The following is a 20425-nucleotide window of genomic DNA, read 5'->3' on the forward strand; positions in this document are numbered from 1 at the left end:
GTTGACATCCATAATTCAAGTATACTTTCAACTCCCTCTCTAGCCTAATCAACAAGAAAAATATCATCAACACAAATCATACACCAGGGTATAAGCCCTTGCAAATGTCTAGTGAGAACATCCATGACTAAAGCAAAAAAGATATGGGCTTAAGGCGGATCCTTAATGCAATACAATTGAAATAGGAAAATGCTTGGTCAAACCACCTTGTGTTTGAACACAAGTGACAGCTCCTGCATACATATCCTTTTAATAACTTGATATAAGTATTATTAACCTTTTTTTTAACTCTCCATAGCACTTTTCTTGTAAATTTATCATATAATTTCTCTAAATCAATAAATATCATATGTAGATCCTCTTTATTCTCTCTATACTTCTCCATCAAGCCTCTCAATAAATGTATAGCTTCCATAGTAGACGTACCCGGCTTGAATCCAAATTGATTTTGAGAAACATTAGTGCCACGTCGTAACCTATGCTCCATAACTCTCTGCCATAGTTTTGAAGTATGAAACATTAACTTAATTCATCTATAATTTGCAAAATCTTGTGCATCACTTTTATTCTTAAAAATGGAAATCAACACGGTCATCCTTTACTCATCTGACATCTTTTTAGTCCTTAAAATAATATTTAAAAATTTCATAAGTAAAAAGAATTATACATCTCCTAAGCATATCCACACCTCTATTAAAATATCATCAAATCCAACAGCTTTTCGATGGTATAACATATTATATTGAAGGATTCATATCATGATTATTCGACAACTTTTATGATGGTTGTCGACTACCTAACACAACTCTCAACTTTACTTATATATAATATAAAGAAAATTATATAGAGTAAAAAAATTATTCAAATGATTTTTTATTGATCTTAAGAAGGCATATGATCGAGTATGACAAGAATTAATTTAGCGTGTGCTTTAAAGATAGAAATGCTTGCATCAAATATATAATGTTATTAATGATGTGTCAAAATATTTAATATCAAAGTTGAGTGCGACAAAAATAAGGATGTAAAAATAGTTTTGTGGCAAAACTAAAATGGATAAATTAAGGAACAATTATATTAAAGGAAAGTTTTGAGTGACATGTATTGAAGATAAAGTGGCAAAACATAGATTTATATGTTTGTCATGTAACATGAATAGTTAAAAATGCTCATTAAACGAGTTGATGAAATTAATGTCAAGGAATTTGAAAGTTGTAGACCTAAAATTATATGAATAAAAGTTATTAAAAATTATTTATGAACAATACGTTTAAGACCTCAAACAGCACTCAACAAGAGCAAAAAATGAGGATCCATAACACTGATCCCAAATAGTTTGGATAAACATGTTCTTTATTCTAACAATCCATTTTTTAACATTGTACTTGCTTCAGAAGAGGTTTCACATACTCTTATTTCATCATTAAATTGTATATATATAAGATCCATCACCTTGAATATTTTTCAGAAGCATCAATAAAGCCAATAAAAAAAGAAAGAATAATGCCACGCCTTAACGTAAGCTCATACTAATTAGAAATATTTTGATCACTCCACAAGAGTACTAATATTAGTCAAAAATGTATCACATGTATCCTTGATAATTTCATCATATCTTAAATGCACACTATTTTTCTTAATGTAAACTAAATCAATTCTATTAGTACTCAATTATATGCCTTCAGAAGCTTAATTAGAAAATGTGAAAATTCTTTACTTTTTCATTTTTGGCTTCGCAAAAAAAAATCACCTTCATAATAGATTTTTAGCATAAAAAAATTTATTCTCTAATACTAACATAATAATCATAAGCCTGTGTTTTATTTTCCCATAACTTCACTACAAAACACATAAGTTTATTCCCCCACAATACTAGAACTCTAGAAAGCTCATTTATTCTTAAATAGAAGTGCTAAAATGTTATTATACAATTATTTGGCACCGTCACCATATTTAAGATTTCATTAAAAAATTTGCTAACAAATTTACTCTAAGATGTACCATGACTCTCCAAAAATTAATAAGTAATCTCATTTAGGCATAAAGCTTTTCCTATAAGCACCTTTTTAGAGCTAACCTAATTCATTTTCTTGTACTATTCTATAGCATATTTCATAATTATATTCATTATACTCTCTTAAAAGTCTTCCTTAAAATTCTCATTTAAGTTGAACAAATTTTTTTAATTTTTTCTTCAGGTTTTCATCATTTCTATAATGGTATGTTTGGGACAACTACAATTTTTGATAAAAATGGTTACAAAACTATTTTGGAGAAAGCAACTATTTTAATGTTACTATAGAAAACTTCCTAATATATAAATTTCTTGAAAGGAGCAAAAAATAAGTAGCCAAACAAAAACTACAGCTGCAATTTGAAAAGCAAAGTAATGAGAAAGTTGTACTAAACGAAACCCGAGTCCCCAAGATCATTTTACCTTCACTTTCAAATCACTAACTTGACCAACTAGATTTCAACTCTTACATTAGCTTTCTCATATATCTTTCTTTCACCTTCCTTAATACCTATATAACATAAATCATAAAAAATAAATATTTTTCTATACTTATTGCCATTTTCACTGAAATTAAAGCTTTCTTAAAAGACTTGGGGTTCTTTGGTTTACTGAAAAAGAAATGCAAAGTAAAAGGAATCCAAGGGTTCTAAATTTTTCTTGTTTGCTTGAATGAAAAAAAATGCAAAGTAATTTGATGGTAAATTTAAAATTCATCATTTAGTTCACTTTTATTGTATTTGCAATTCATCCGATTTAAGCGAATATCAAATACATTGTGTGGTACAAGCTTTTCCCCGTTTCTCGCAAACACCAAGAGCTAGAGGTGTCAAAATGGATCAACGGGTTGGGTTCAGGTCCGACTCAAAATTGACCTGACCCGAATCCGGTCAAACCGAACCGAATCCGTTTTAAAAAAAGGGTAAAAAATGCAGACCTGAAACCAACCCAAATCTGGTCCTCTAGCAACCCGAATGACCTAATCTCGACATGATAACCAATTTTGATTTTTAAAAAATTATAACTTATTAACAAAAGATTTTAAATTAATTAATAAAAAATAAGGCAACCATACCAATAAATAAAAAAAAATAAGAAAAAATAATTTAAACGAGTCATTTCAGGTTGGTGGGTAAACCTGAATCTCACCCATTTAATAAATGGATCAAATTCTGAACTTAAACTCAATCCAATTATTAAACGAGTTAACTCGAACACGGATTTTTAGGGTTGGGTCATTTTTTGACACCCCTATCAAAAGCCACCAACTACGGTCCCCTGACCTTCGATTGCACCCCCACCCACCCCCCCAATTGTCACCGCCTACCACCTTTTTCACTTGCCACCTTCTGATATCGCCCACCAAACTACAACCACGTATGGCCACCGCACCAGGCCACCGCACCAGTTTCGTTGTCAACTACCACACTACCACCACCACTTGCTACCTATCATCGATTGCCCATTTGCTAGTCGCCATCACCAATGCCTTAACATTAATTTAATTTTACTTCAAACACAATACTTAAGCTCAAATATAAAATATTTCAAATATAATGAGTTTATTTTGCACAACATTTTGAATGTGCAAAACTCTAAAAAATTTAAACTAAATGGCCTCTTATTTATATCAAATTATAAAAGCAAATATATTTGCCCTAATAAAACTCTGTGCCTCTTTATACGACAAGTAAATCTCCTTATCAATGATCTATTTCTAAATTATCCTTGCACTTTTAAAACCTTCTGAATGTAACTAGCCATATTATCCATCATTAATTTTAAATCGACTAAAATTTTACCTCTTAAAAATATATCTCAAAAGATAAAGACTTCTCACCTTAAGTTTCATCATCATGCCTAATGCAATCAATTTGAATGTGAATTACATTTATGTACTACTCATTCCACCACTAGATTAAAACAATTCATAGGCGAGTTACAATTACTATTTACAAAGTTCATTTGAAAAATAGAAGAAGTAACGGTTTCTCGTATCTTCTAGAGCTTTATAAATCTGAATTTTGTCCAAATACAGTCTATACCACACAAATATAGTTGAAAAATACAGCCATTAGCGATAAATGTGGAAATGGGCATGATTTAGAACAAATAACATACCAAGACCTTAGCGCTCCCAAAATCACAAAGTTTGACTTGGTGAGTAAGAGGATCAACCTGCAAAATATACGAATTAGTTCAAAAAATCAAGAAATAACAAGTAGAATTCATATAATAATCTAATGTCATGCAAGCATACCAGGAGGTTCTGGGGCTTGACATCTCTATGACAAACTCCTGGAACAGCATGAATGTATGCTAGCCCCCAGAATATCTGCACGACAAATCCTCTTAGAGAGGTGAGTTTAAGGAACCAAGAATAGCTAAAAGTGAGGTCTATGTGAGCACAATCGTGAAACACGAGAAACATTGCATACCTGATACATATAAAGCTTCACATAGATAATTGGCATTCGTTGGTTCGCATTACTGTAGTGCCTCAGAACACGGTAGAGTGATTCAGGAATGTACTCCATAACCAGGTTAAGAAAAAGTTCATCTCTGTTAGTAGTGGAAAAGAAGCAATGCTTCAGAGATACCACATTTGGGTGGTCCATGGACCGCATCAGTTGCAGTTCACGATTCTTATATCTTCTGTCCTGCAAAACCTTCTTTATAGCAACAGTCACCCCTGTCTCCAAACATTTGGCCTGTTAAGCCAGTGTAAGATCTCAAATAAAATTAAGCTTATGTAAAATATCTCAGAAGGGTTAGGACCAGACCTGAAAGACAATTCCAAAAGATCCACTTCCAACAACACGTTCTGCCATGTAACTGACAGTCTGCCAGGATATTAAGTGTCTAATAAGACTAGGGTGTCCAAATTTTTGGCAAATCACTTGCACCAGAAAATTTGCTTTACCTGTTTGGCTTCACCATTTTTCCCTCCAATCGTGGTTGAGATGATGTGTCCAGTGACCGGGCCATTCCCTTCCACAACTGAGGCTTCCTGAAAAGTGTTTCCAAAACAAAAAAAACAGTTGAACGGCAGCAGGAAGTACAAGTTTGGAAGAAAAAAAAAAGGAAAAGAAAAATAGAAGAAAGAAGCATGGAAACAATGCTCCGAGAAACTGTAAGATCCAACACATAACCTAACTAGAAAAAAACAAAGTTAGCTGTAGAACGTACAAAGGAAAAAAATTGATATATTTAAGGTGCTAAGCATCCACATGTCTAGACAACTTCAACAAGGCTTTCTCAGATGGTTTGCTCATTTCTAAGTTCAAAGAAGACCCCCATCCCCCACCACAAGGAAACAATGAAGACAAAGAAGCCAGTAGGAAATGGAAGCTAGATGTGACCCAAACCCCTAGAATGTGATACGAAACTATAGAAGCAGGACAGGTTGAATTGCAATGAACAGCAATAAGAAAGACAGCTAGAAGACCTAGCTAACAAACCATGCATAGAGAGACGAAAAACACTATGGCTACAGGAATTTCATATGGAAGATAGCTAAGGTGAAGGTGATTCTTGGATAATAAAATCATATCCCATAATATCTGATCTCTGCTGCAGCAACTTGGACAGGAATCTTAATTTTGTTTGTTGAGGTTGTTTAGGTTGTTAGGAAAGTTGGGACTGTCATCATCCTATTGTATTGATGGGGATTGTAATCATCAGTGGAGATTGGATACAAGTGGCTGAAGGCCCTCTTATACAGGTATTCAATGAAAAATCCAAGAATAATTCTCTATTCTTCTTCTTACAATATTTTCTTCGATGTTTCTTTTATGAAATTTTTTTCTAATCTTCTTATATGCACTTTGTCTATATATTCTCTCACATTCGGAGTTGTCAGTAGGCTGCAAATCACTGATTATCATATCAACTTGGTGCTCTCGTTGATTCAATCTTTCACCAATTTCCCATCAATGACCGACAAAACCCATTTTGCTATTAATGTAAATGACCTTCTAACTACAGACTAAGACAAGCTAGTAGAAATTACAGACATTCTTCATGAAGTTCAGCTTCGATTAACCCTTTAGAAAGTTAAACACGAGCAGTCCAACAAACCTTGGCCTGCTGCCGACTTGAGGAAAGAAAAATTACTGAAATTTTCAGATTTCCGCCTCCAACAGTCCCAAGACAATGCTCTGATACCACTTTGATAGGAAATACTTGAGTTCGCAAGTAACCCTAAGGTAACACTTGAGTTCGCAAGCAACCCTAGTCAAAATCAGCCCAAAACAGTGAGCAAAACTGCTGTCCCAGCAGTTTTAGAGCAGCTCCGCAGCAGGAAATGCACCCAAACAGAGAAAAATAAGGAAAAGAAACAAGGTTTCCACTAGTAGATGCAAGAAAACAAAGAAAGATACAACGTCCTTCGATTCGAGAGGAAGAACAACTCTCCACAAGTCTCTAGCAAACCCTAGAGCCCAAGCACACAATGAGATCTCAAACTTTTTATTCAAATTCAAGATGAGGACCTAATTCCCCCCTTTCCCCCTCTTTAACTCTCATCCCCATACAAAATCCCTAAACAGCCCTTCTATTCAAATTCCCCCCTTTCCATTCAAATTTTCCCTCCAACCCTTGAATTAACTCCATGTGGGGCCCGCCTAGAGTAAGTAAGGACCGGAGGGGCCCGCCTAACAGATAGTTGTAGAACGTACAAAGGAAAAAAAATTGATATATTTAAGGTGCTAAGCATCCACATGTCTAGACAACTTCAACAAGGCTTTCTCAGATGGTTTACTCATTTCTAAGTTCAAAGAAGACCCCCATCCCCCACCACAAGGAAACAATAAAGACAAAGAAGCCAGTAGGAAATGGAAGCTAGATGTGACCCAAACCCCTAGAATGTGATACGAACCTATAGAAGCAGGACAGGTTGAATTGCAATGAACAGCAATAAGCAAGACAGCTAGAAGACCTAGCTAACAAACCATGCATAGAGAGACGAAAAATACTATGGCTACAGGAATTTCATATGGAAGATGGCTAAGGTGAAGGTGATTCTTGGATAATAAAATCATATCCCATAATTTCTGATCTTTGCTGCAGCAACTTGGACAGGAATCTTAATTTTGTTTGTTGAGGTTGTTTAGGTTGTTAGGAAAGTTGGGACACTTGTCATCATCCTATTGTATTGATGGGGATTGTAATCATCAGTGGAGATTGGATACAAGTGGCTAAAGGCCCTCTAATACAGGTATTCAATGAAAAATCCAAGACTAATTCTCTATTCTTCTTCTTACCACATTTTCTTCGATGTTTCCTTTATGAAATTTTTTTCTAATCTTCTTATATGCACTTTGACTATATATTCTCTCACATTCGGACTTGTCAGTAGGCTGCAAATCACTGATTACCATATCAACTTGGTGCTCTCGTTGATTCAATCTTTCACCAATTTCCCATCAATGACCGACAAAACCCATTTTGCTATTAATGTAAATGACCTTCTAACTACAGCCTAAGACAAGCTAGTAGAAATTACAGACATTCTTCATGAAGTTCAGCTTCGATTAACCCTTTAGAAAGTTAAACAAGAGCAATCCAACAAACCTTGGCCTGCTGCCGATAATTCCTCTGCACCTCAATCCAACATGTTGGACTTCATGAGCAATGCTCCTTTCAAAACAATGAGAATAGCCATTCCCCATTTCATCAAAGGTAGCCTGGAGACTTGAATACAAAAAATTGAACAATGTTAATGACTTCCACAAGCTGTTCAACGAACATACACTTACCATAACATCGTTCCACATTCAGTTGAAAAATGGTACCTATGGCTACAAAAACTAAACATCATTCATCATGGGCAGATTTCCTGGTAGTGTTGCACGCTCGTTATGGGCCATTCTAATATTGCAATGTACAAGGTGAGCTTGCCAAGCTTCTCCACACATCTACAATAGCTGAATAATAGCTCTAATTCAAAAAATTATACAATCAAGTCACCGGCATTGACAATGTTCTTCTCAAGTTGTAACAAATTTAGTCTCAAATTGAATTTCATAAAGAAGTATGAATACAACATGGTTTAAAAAGGCATTCAATGTACATGCCTCGAGATGCACCTTGTCATGAATGTCCGAAAACCGTCTTGAGGTTTACACCTATATGATCTAAACAAGGCTTGAGTTTGTCTTTGTTTGAGGCAAATTCCACAACGCTTCATGCCTCAGTATTTGAAGTGACGCCTCAAATTAATACTTAATAAAAATTAAGAAAAAAAAAAACTTTTATATATGATAAACGTTATCAAACTTGCATACCAGCATAAATTTTTAAATTAGAATTATGATAGTAGAATGAGAAAGAAAGATTGGAAAAATAGTAAGAAAGTCAAGAGTTTGTGAGTGGCAATTAGTGCAGCAGGTGAGAGCAAGGGTCGTGACTGAGGGTTGCAACCACATGTGAGCAACTAGCTGCGAGTAAGGAGATCTGTAATAATCTTTGACAACAATGTGGATCCTAATCCTCATGGCATGTTTCAATTTTATATGAGTGCTCATGCTGATTAGTTTTTCATATTTCACTTTAAATTAACATTCGCAATTAAGATTTACTTGCTTTTTCTTATTATGTGATTTTATAGTTTATGTTGATGAACTAATTTAATCTATAGATAATTTAAGACATGTTTATGAATTATATTTTTAATTTTATGAAATTTGGTTTTATTTGTACCTTACGACTTCATCTACCTAAAGACTTACGCCATGCCTCACCTCGTTAAGAGAACCTTAGTTCACAAATTCTCTTTATCAAACCTTGGTGTAAACTAACTAGAATTTTCAGATCAAGCAATAAAATAATCCAAACTAATTAAAGATAAATCTAATGAGGGTCATACATCTCCAACCACACTAGTCTCGAATCTTGCTACACTTTCTCAATTATTCCACCTCTATTTCTCAACCTATATAGAACACACCACTTCCTAAACTACCAACACCCATTAAAAAGCTCACCTCAAAAAATGATTTTGTTACAATTGTGACAAACCTTTTATCAAGGGTATCAAAATTGATTTTCAGGTCGGGTTCAGGCCCAACCCGAAATTGACCTGGTTTCAACTCACCTGACCCGAACCCGACTCGATTAGGTAAACAAGTCATAAGCCTAGACCTGAACCAAACCCAACTCCAAACCGACCTAGAACAACCAGACCAGCTGACCTGGTTGAGTGTGATGGGCGACCGAGCGCGTGCAGCTGAGCGGGCAAGCCCAAGTAGGCAACTAGGCAAGTGGGCTAGCAGGAAACTAGGCAAGAGAGTGAGCACGAGCACGATGGATGAGTTTTGGGTTTCTTTCAGGTTGACCCAAACCCGACTCATTTTTCAAACGGGTTGACATGGACCCAGAATTTTCGGGTCGGGTTTTTGGATCATGTCAAATATTGACACCCCTACCTTTTATAGGCTCTCATATTTGTAAAGGCAAGATGCTTGTCTTTCAAATAGAATCGGGCCCAATTACCCTCAACCGAGCAATTGACCTATAACCCTCCACTAAAATCTCAATTCACACCAATGCCTAGTTTCTACATAACCAACCTAGGATTAGTTTACATGCCCTTTACAAACAATTTCAATCCAATATTGACCACATCAATATTTGCATCTCAAATTCTTCAATCAAGGTACTCACAATGACTGCTCCACCCACAATTTTATTCATAGCTCTACCTGTTTGAAATTCTACATCTTCAAGCAGAGTCAAACCCATCTATTAATGTTAAAATATCTCCTTATCCTTAAGAAGGGATACTTTCCATTCAGACTTATTTGTTCTTCCAATTCAAGGACCGAACATAGTCCTTGGTGTCCATGGATTGCAACAACTAGATAATATTAAAACCAATTATAATTGGCTCAGTATGAGCTTCTTGCAATAGGGTGTTCCTATTGCATTAAATGGCACCAATCTAGCAATCATCTTACTAATTCAATTTAGCCAAATTCTCAACCAATCAAACAAAAGGATCCTTCTGCTTCATCTTTCCAAATGATGACAACCTAAGCCACCAACCTAACACACCATTGCCCACCTCCACAACTCCACCACCGACACTTTACCATTCTATGTTAGTTTCAAGAACTTTTTGTAGAACCCACCAATACCATGGGTAAGGCCCATGACCATTAATCCACTTATAACACAAAACTCACCCATCAAAGTTTGGCCCTACTGCCACCCCAATTTTAAAAATCAACAACCAAAATGCTACTTCAAGAGATGTTAGCTTTACGCATCAACCACCCTAGTACAAGTACATTCCCTTCCCATATACATATGGTTAAAAAGACAGCATATAGAATTTTTGTGTAGAATGTCAAGCTCTTAATCAAGCAACCATTCCAAAATAGTATCCAATTCCAACTACCAACGAGATGTTGGATGAGTTATATGATGCCACAATATTCGCTCCAAACTAGATATTCGATAAACCATGGGCCCACCCTAAATATTTTTGTTCTTTATTAAGATATTTATTTTAATAAAATTGTCTAACCTAAATAAAAGTTTTTGCCCAATAAAAGCATTTTTTTCATTGGTGTTCTTTATCGAAAATTAAAATAAAATTTTAATTGAGCAAGTTATTAAAACATAGTTTAATCTTATTAATTTTTTTTAAATATATAATCTTGTTTGTATATTTGACTTGCCCAAAATGGTTGAAATAGGCTTGCAAGATCCCATGTTGTTTATATTACAAACTTAGCAACAAGAGAACAAAACTTGTGCTTACGAGACAAACTAAACAATTTAATTGCTTTATGTTGTTTATAAACAAAAGTATTTTAAATTTTCAAGCAATGTCGGATTAAATGAGAGGGGTTTGCAGCTCTGTAAAGTGGGATGGAATGGAAATGGTGTTGTGAGTCTTACTATTAAGCTTTTGTGACCTCTTACGATATTATAACTTACATAATTACACTCCAACTTAAACTACTAACTGTTGAGATAGTTGCTATGCATGTTTGATATTCTTGCAACTTGTATGTTTTTGATGATTCCAAATATTATTGAGTTGATTATTATTTCTCCTAACATATTTTAGAAGAATTGTTTTTGCTCTTGTGTGTACTAATATTTCAGGGAAATCATACTCCGGATTGTTGAAGATATCAAATCAAAAATAATTTAGAGTTTATTGTAATCAAAGTCTGTATTTTTCATTTTATTGAGTCTGAGAGAGTGATTATAATTGAGTAACTCAGCACACACACCGGGGGAGAGTTTTAAAATTCATATTTTTAAACTGATCGTACTGTACGATATCACTTCGAACGAGACAATATGGTCAGTTATTTTCCCCAACGAGCATTTGAATGAACAGAAAGGGAAAATATTTTTTTTCTAAGTATAAATCGTGCATACGATATTTAATTTCGTACAGGGACGAACGCCTCTGTTTTGTCCTCAGACGAAGATCGTACGGACGATATTTAATTTTGTACAGGGACGAACGCCTCTATTTTGTCCTCAGACGAAGATCATACGGATGATATTTAATTTCGTGCAAGGACGAACGCCTCTGTTTTATCCTCGGACGAAGATCGTATGGGTGATATTTATGTTCGTACCAAGACGAACATCTTTGTTTCTATTCTGGTTCATTTCATCCTGACGTTTCGTACAGACGAACTTTAAAAGTTTTCTGTTTGTACCGAACGAACTTATTTCGTACGGGACGATGATCAAGTACGAAATGATTTCGTATCGATTCACAATGGATTCATACGCAACAGTATTTGAACTGTTCGTACGTACGAATATACGATCATATTATACGAATGTGTACGTTCAAAATTGAAAACTTCAATTTTCTGGATGATTTTTCGTATCTTTTGTATAAAAGGTCTACTAAAACTGACTTCTTAGAGTCTTGTCTACGTGATTTTTTAAGGTCAAATGAAGGAGAGAATGTGAGAGAGTGTTTGAGAGAGATTTCTTGCAAGTGGAGTGTGAAGGGTTCACAAGGTTACTCAAATGTAAGGATCTCTGAATATGATTTGTATTTTTCACTCTTCCTCTTGTCTTTCTAGATTGCTCGTGAGAAGATCTTCGGATAAGATCCTGTTATCTGCCGACACTTGCGAAGTGTGAAAGGACGAAGGTTTTCTGCCTACACTTGGAGGGTGTGAAAGGACGACGGTTCTCTGCCGACACTTAGAGAGTGTGAATAGCCGACGGTACTCTGCCTACACTTGAAGGGTGTGAAAGAACGAAGGTTCTCTGCCTACACTTGGAGGGTGTGAAAGGATGAATGTTCTCTGCCTACACTTGCAGAGTATGAACAGCCGATGATTCTCTGCCGACACTTGGAGAGTGTGAATGGGCGACTGTTCTCTGCCACACCGGGGATTGGTGGAAGAGAGTTTTGTGAAGGCTTCTCCGCCTTGCTGTGGGGGCAAAAGAAGAGTCACTTTTGTAATAGTGCAATATCTGAAGAGGGAGTCTTCATGGAGTGTATGTAGATCGTGTTTGACCGAACCACTATAAAACTGTGTCATTTTTATTTTCGCTGCTTTAATTTCTCAAGTTATCTGTTGTGATTGAAAAGTTTTATTTTAAAATTTCTTAATTAACTTGCATCAGATTTTTAATCGGTTTTCTATCTAAAAAATCCAATAAGTAATTTTTGAAATTACCAATTCACCCCCCTCTTGATTAGCCTTGGGACATAAGCTTAGATTTAACAACCTATTCTAAATTCAACAAGAATCAACACTAACTACAATATTACACTAGAAGATAAATGATAAAAATTTTCTTTTATAAAGTTGTGGTATTTTGTTGGATGGTTGTTTTTTAATATTAATATTAAATTTTACCCGTCCTAAAAAATGAAGCTAGTTCTGCCCCTAGACCAAACGACCATTAAGGTTTAATGGCGGAAGAAGACATCCATAAAAAAGCATTTTATACCCACGAAGGACATTACAAGTTCACTACCTATTCAAACTCGGTAACACACCTTCAACCTTTCAAAGCATTATACAATAAACGCACAAGTTCAATATTGTTTTTTATTGCATTCTTGTTTATATCACCTCTCTAAATGACCATTTACATCATTAGGAGACCATTGTCCTATGCCTCCTCTCAAACAAACAATATTTCGATAAGCCAAATGTACATTTGGCCAAACCCACGTCAATTACTATGGCCAAACTGTTTTAGCCGAAGGTGTCCGCCGAATTAGAAAAAGATCGCCATAATGGACAATTGCCAAATCACTTCGAGCACTCCAACGATTCCTTGGACTTGTGGGCTACTTCAACAAGATGCTTTCACATGGTTTGCTTAAGCACAACAAGCTTTTGACAACATAAAGTAAATATTGGCAACTCCCACACTTCCTATACTTACCAACTTCAATAAAACATTCATAGTTGGACACCAATGCGTCAGGCATTGGCATCAGTGACATTCTATGCCAAGACAATAAGCCAATTTCATTCTTTAATAAGGAAATCCACATATGCAACAAGCATCTACCGCTATCCACGAAGTATAAGTCGTCATAGAGGCAATCACAAAATGAAAAACATGCTCACTATAGTCAAAATTTACTACCCACGTGGACCAAAAGTGAATTCACAAATTAATGTCCCAAGTTATTCAGACACCAGAACAGCAATGCTTCTTAATTAAAGTAATGGGTTACAACTTCAAATATAGTTGTTTATGCATTATCTCGAGTACATGCAAGCACTATTGTAAAATTTTCACATGCTCAACTTGGCAATATTATAACCGGCCAATTCTCAACCTTGTTGCATGACATCCATCAAGAAACTACCACCCATCCCAACTTACAAAAGCTTAGCAAAGATGCGGTAGACAGCCCACAATCACACCAAGCATACAAATTCCATGATGGCTTATTATGCAAAAAGGGAAGAACATATCTAGTTGTTGATTCCAGTCTCAAGTCAACAAAAGTCTCTGCTAAATTGTTCATCAAATTTGTGCACTTTTTTTTTTTACTCACATGAAACAGAACATCATTAATTTCATTCAAAGCTTGCCTACATGCCAAACCACAAAGTATCAATCTCAAGCCCCAACTGAACTCTTGCAGCCTCCACCAATTCGTGCAGTAACTTGAGATGGCATTATTATGGATCTTATAATCTGACTTTCACTCACTCAGGGTACATCAACAATTATAGTCTTCATTAATCGGTTATCCAAATATGCCCATGTCAATGCACTACCACCACAACTTACAACAAATCTATAAAATTACGTAATCACATATTATGGCATTTTCTATCCAAAAGGCGAGTATGCCTCAAAACATTTTAGGCGCAAGCTTCAAAATCAATAAATTGCATAAAGTAAAAAAAATGCCAAACTATCGTCAAAGTATGAAGTAAAAAGTGCCATAATAATAACTTAACAATAAATCATTAAGTAAGAAATATCATACAAACATTAAAATAAGATATCAAGTAAATAACAACTCAAAATAAGTTCATTACAATAAGCGGTACCAACTCCCAAATCGGCATTAACAAGTAATTTAAGCCACTAAAATTAGACTATAAATTCAAGTCTCCAACATTCTCATTATCACTTAGTGGATCTTCAATAGACTCATCATTATGATGAAATATTTTCTCTACTGCATCATTCTCAGTTGTGTTAATATGCTTTCTATCTTCCTCATCTTTGATCTCAACCATCTTCTCTTACCTAAACAATAAAAACTAATAAAAACATTAATTAAAATTTAAAATAATAACTATATTGATGGTTACAATTTCAAATAAATAAATTTTATTGTATTTTATGTTAATTTCTTGTTGATTTGTGTTGGACCAATTGGTCTTGCTTTTAACTCCATCAAAGAAATCAACATTGAGATTTCTTCTTGCAAGTCTGATGGTATAACTTCATTGTCATCCTCTATAAGCTGCTCATCATCTAATGGCACATTATTGCATATTAACAAATCTTCATCATCTTCTAAAAAATTTTGCTTCAAATTTTTCTCTATTAACTAAAGAGTTCATCCTTAAAGTATTCAAATCTTAAAGTATTCAAATGATTTCTCCTTTAGTATGAACTTGATCATATGTACTCTAATTTTGCTCACATCTGAAGAGCATGTAAGATCTAGTACTTTAATAGCAAATCGTGAGTGTCATATATAATTCAACTAATTTTGAAAAAAATTAAAATAACATATAAATTTGTTAGAACATAAACCGGTAAATGTTAAAATTTACCTAGGGAGCATTTTGCAAATGATGTCTTTGGTTTCTTGTAAATCATAGATTCATTTCTTATTTTTGAAATGCTACAAGTTAAAGATTGACCTTTGCCCTCTCAGTTAGGTTAGCTATCAATCTATCCATATAGTGGCACAACTGAAATTTGATCTCAAAATTGGCTGACTTGACATTGCATATTAAAATTGAGGATTAAGAAAATATCATGTGCCATGCAAATGATGACAAAACTAAAGCTCTCACTTCTCATTATTATGTCCCAAATTCTTTGCAACTAAGCTATCTCCTCCTAAAATAAGTGCAATCAACTCCTTAGCCTCATCCATTGCATTATAAATGAAACTCATCACTAGTATTTTTCTCCGCATCAACCATTATTAAAACTGGAACTAAGGTCTTGGTTGTTGTTACAACACAACTCACAATTACCCAATACCTATCATTCAAAACAATTTGTTAACTTCTTTGTCTTCAAGTTTCTTAACCTTGGCACAATTTAACTATTGTGTAGAGGTGAAGATAGCCTCCAAAATTTTCCTAGTTTCTAAGATGCTTTATAGAGTCAAGTAGATCATAACAAATTCAACTATAAGTTGTTTTTAAGAAAACTTTCTCATCAAACAAAAAATCAAAAAAATTATTGTAGATAAACTTCCTAATCTTCTTTGCTTTGCATAAGGCATTCCTGTGCTAAGTCAACTATCCAGGTTATTCAAGAATCAAATCTATGCAATACACTATATATGGAGACCGATACATATGCTTTCTCTTCTCAATCAACTTATCTCCTACCCCCTTATAAGCGCTACCATTCTTAGTAACAACTTGCACCACTAAGTGCTCTTCAATCTCCTTTATTGCCATCAATAAATTCAAAATTTTACTCTGAATCCTTTACCTGATTTAATGCTTCAAGAGCTTTCAAAAAATTAGTGTTGTAAATATTGTTAATTAAAATGTGAATCAAGCTTCTATTTTTAATGTAAGGCAACCATCAAAGATGATAATAACACAATATGTGTCCAAGTTCTTTTGAACCTCTCAATGGCTTTCTCGATACTATTCAATTCCTCCTTTAATATCCAAATTTTGAGTTTAAATATAGATGAAGGCTTAACACCTCGACTATAGGAACCTATAGAGCATATTATGTTGACAAAAGATGATGAACTTGCAGCATTAAATGAAATAGCAATTCCATAAAATAATCTTCCAATGTCGACACAGACATACTTACAAGTCTCTCTAGCATTTTGATAAGACATTTGGTGGGCTGCCCTCCCTCCGTTATCCTTAACATCCTCCACATTTATGATTTAACATGTATTGTTTTATAGGTCCTCTTACACCTCTAATTGATATTTGTGGCAAAGCAGATGCAGAATAATTGTGCCCATACCTTAATAAGATCCATTATATACTCATTATTAAATTGTCATTGTGTTGAAGACTTTGACATAGTGGTTTTGTTCATGTAAATATGAATCTCTTCTTCCACATCCTCAAACACTTTGGCACACAATGCACTATTTGTATGATAACAATGAAGTCATGTCATTATGATTATACCACCTTTAATGGTATTACCATATTAGTTACACTTCAAACAAATAAATCTCTTCTCAGTCCCTGCAATTTCCACTTGCACACTATATTTCCATATTGGGTGTCTTCCGCATTTGTTGCACTTTTGTGCTTTTCTCTTTACAGGCTCTAACCATTTTAGAAAACTCAAAAAATGATAATTTCAATTAAAAAAAGTGTTTAAAAAAGGAAACCATAAACAAAAAAAATTTAAAATTTTAGGCTTAGAAAAAAAAGTCTATTATTATCAGCAAGATTGCAAGAAGAGAAATGATGGAGGAACAAATGTTGTGAAGGAAGAAAGCTTGGCAACGAGGAGGCAGCGATGACACTCCAACACCTTGGCGGCGTGTGTAAGGCCTCATCATGAGGATAGATGAGAGGGCTTGTGTGCAGGTTGGAGTTGGCTTTTGGAGAGGAAGTGAGAGACTGATGATTTAGAATGCTTCATAGGATTAGTAAATAGAATTTTAATTTATTAACTTTTTTCCAAATGTCAAAACCATGATTTCTTTAAGCCATACACCACAACCAAATAGCTCAGAGGTTTGCACCCCATCAAAGCTCCCATGAGGCGCACACCTCATAGAAAAGAAAAAAAAAAGCACTAAGGCACACCTAGAGAAAAAAGGATAAAAGCATTCAGACAATGCCTTGAAACACATCTCAATTTTAAATAATACTTGTAACCACTTCAATCACCTCTATTTTCATCTATGAAATATGTCTCCATAATGGGCTTCCCAAAAACATTATTTCCACCCACGATCATATTTCGTTGAGCTCCTTATTACCCATGTTGTTTAAGGAGCTTGGAACTAAATTACACTTCAATTCATTGCATCAACTGAAGACTGATGGTCAAATAAAAGGTAACGAATAGCAGACTGGAACAATACCTTCAATGTTATGTTATGGACACACCAAAATACTAGCCAAAAGATATCTCTTGGGCAAAACACTTATAAAACACCACTCAACTATTAGAATAACTCCTTATCAAGCACTTTGTGGGTGACAACCTCTAAGACAACCAAATCTTGGGTGACTATTGAGACCCCGAAAGTCCATGCAAAACTCGTTGAAAGAGACCAAATACTCTGCATGTGAAATGATAACCTTGCACAACCACAATCATGCATGAAGCAACAAGCTGATCATCACGATCACGATGTTGATCAAAACTCAATCACCAACATTGCAGCCACATTAAAATACTAGAGAAATTTGAAGTTGTATTTTGTTGACTAGACTTACCATCTTATTTATGCCTACAACTAGTCTTCCAAATTTCATTATTAAAAACATACAAAGAAAAGATAACCCAAAATTTTACTAAATTGCGGCCCTATCACCAAATTTCCTTATGGCAAGAGCAAAACTCAAAACTCAATCACCAATATTTCAGTCACATTAAACTACTAAAGAAAATGGAAGTTGTATTTTGTTGACTAGACTTACCATCTTATTTATGCCTACATCTACCCTCCACAATTCATTATTAAAAACATACAAAGAATAGATAACCCAACATATTACTAAATTGCAGCACTATCGCCAAATTTCCTTATTGCAAGAGCAAAACTCAAAATTCAATCACCAATATTTCAGCCACATTAAAATACGAGAGAAAAGTGAAGTTTTATTTTGTTGACTAGACTTACCATCTTATTTATGCCTACATCTATCCTCCACAATTCATTATTCAAAACATACAAAGGAAACATAAACCAACATCTTACTAAATTGCGCTCAACTCCTAGAATGATCACATGATATTGCAAGTTTGCAACCTTCTCACATATTGCAATCACGCTAAATTTTCAAAGATGACGGAGTTCACACGCAACATCTTATTCATTGGGATAGGCTACCAATGGAGGTTACTTGGCTTCACAACAATGTCGGATGTTTTCCGTTTTTACATCTCAGCCTTGAGGACAAGATCGTTCTTGAGAATTCTATGGGAATTGATACAAAGCACATGGAAGATAGCCCAAATTGCATTCAACAACAATCAAAAAGGCAGCTAACATTACCTAGCTAACAAACCACGAAGGGAGAGATAAAAACCACCATGGCTCTAAGAATTTCACCTGGTAGATAGATGAGGTGAAGGTGAATAATGCGTAATAAAATCAAGTCCCTCAATATTTAATCGATGCTATTGGGTGTCTTATTTTTGTTTGTTGATGTTGTTAAAATTTTTAGGAAATGTGGAACACTTTCATCCTTATGCAATGATGGGGACTGTAATCATTATTGGGGATTTGGTATAAGTGGTTAAAGGCCCTCTTGTAAAGGTTTCAATGAAGATCCAAAACCAATTTTCTTTAGTTTTCTCCTTTGTCCATTTTCTTCTCTGTTTCTTTGATGAAGTTTACATCTAATCTTCTTATCTGCGTTTCGTCTATTCATTCCCTACCATCTGGAGTTGTCAGCGGGATTTAGTAAATCACCATTAATAACGATCAGAATGCAACACACAGATCCAATGGGAAACTATCCTACTGTAAGATGAGCAGGAGAAGGCTAGAAGCAGCACCCAATTTTTTTAATACAATTCCTACTTAAGCTCCACCATAAAATGGAAGTCAAACAAGAAATCAACCATTGACCAAAACAAATACTTAGGAAACACCATAAACATATTAAGTAAAGTGAATTGCCAAAAAAAAAAACCCGAGATAATATCCAACCATACATAAAGGGAAAAATTGTGCATATTTCTAATTATAGACATAAACCAAAAGAATAAAGAGATTAAAAATAGAAAGAAAGTTAATCCATTTCTCAACTTCCCCGATCCATGAGCTGATTTGCTGAATAATAGGAACGTAGATCAACCCAAAAAGAAGGGAAGCCCTATGACGAAAGTCTTAACGTGATAAGGAAACAAGATAAGGGGTCAAATTTCAGAGGATCACAAAACCCATAGAGAAAAGAAGAGAAGATATTTTTATTCACGAAACCAGGTCACAGTCGCCGGGATCTGCCTATGGAAGGCGTAACAGAGAGAGGACCGGTACGTACCTTCTCTTCTATCTCCGACCGACGATTGACAACTGTCGACGCCTCCTCGTGCTCCGGACGATGATGAGGTCCCAGCGGCAAAGATGACATGTGAACCTTACCTAAACAACCTCACCCTCTTCCCTTCCTGGTTTTGTCTTCCCTTGCCCGTTCCAAATATGCCCAAAGGTCGCGTAAAATAGTACTCGAAGGCAACCATAAGAAAGAAACTATGGGATGCATCTTGGTTGAGAATTAGGTTATTAACTAAGAAATTTTGGGTTCTAAATTTTATGTATTTGGTGTGTGTATGAGTTTGCCTCAATTAATTTAAATGTTTCAAAAGAAATCATTAATTGTTGAGAAATTATTTGTACAGACGGGCTCAAAAATTTTGATTTTATTTAAAATATATATATTTATCGCACTTACAAATAAATTGAACCAAAATTATTTAAACCTCAGCAAATACAAGAAAATCCAATGGAATTTAGCTAAATTTTCATCAATTAGAGGGCACACATTATTGAAGGTATTAATAAGGCTAGTA

At 34.8% G+C, this 20425-nt stretch overlaps 1 protein-coding gene across 3 annotated transcripts in view; it reads right to left on the reverse strand.

Moving 5' to 3' along the window:
* Positions 1-20099, reverse strand: part of LOC110095263 (shaggy-related protein kinase GSK1) — a 37235-nt gene extending 17136 nt beyond the window's left edge. Inside the window, exons 1-7 of one of the 3 annotated variants that reach the window (XM_028696558.1) lie at positions 19897-20041; positions 7589-7708; positions 4938-5024; positions 4798-4857; positions 4453-4706; positions 4275-4349; positions 4136-4192 (exon numbers count right to left, since the gene is read on the reverse strand). In XM_028696558.1, the coding sequence (XP_028552391.1) occupies positions 4136-4192; positions 4275-4349; positions 4453-4641 (321 nt within the window). In that variant the 5' untranslated portion in view covers positions 4642-4706; positions 4798-4857; positions 4938-5024; positions 7589-7708; positions 19897-20041. Of the gene's footprint in view, positions 1-4135; positions 4193-4274; positions 4350-4452; positions 4726-4797; positions 4858-4937; positions 5025-7588; positions 7709-19896 lie in introns of all 3 variants that reach the window. The other 2 variants (XM_028696557.1, XM_020820718.2) reach the window with 2 other exon arrangements.
* Positions 20100-20425: the final 326 nt, after the last annotated feature.

The sequence above is a fragment of the Dendrobium catenatum genome, unplaced genomic scaffold (assembly GCF_001605985.2).
Source record: "Dendrobium catenatum unplaced genomic scaffold, ASM160598v2 fragScaff_scaffold_768, whole genome shotgun sequence".
Classification (NCBI taxonomy): domain Eukaryota; kingdom Viridiplantae; phylum Streptophyta; class Magnoliopsida; order Asparagales; family Orchidaceae; genus Dendrobium; species Dendrobium catenatum.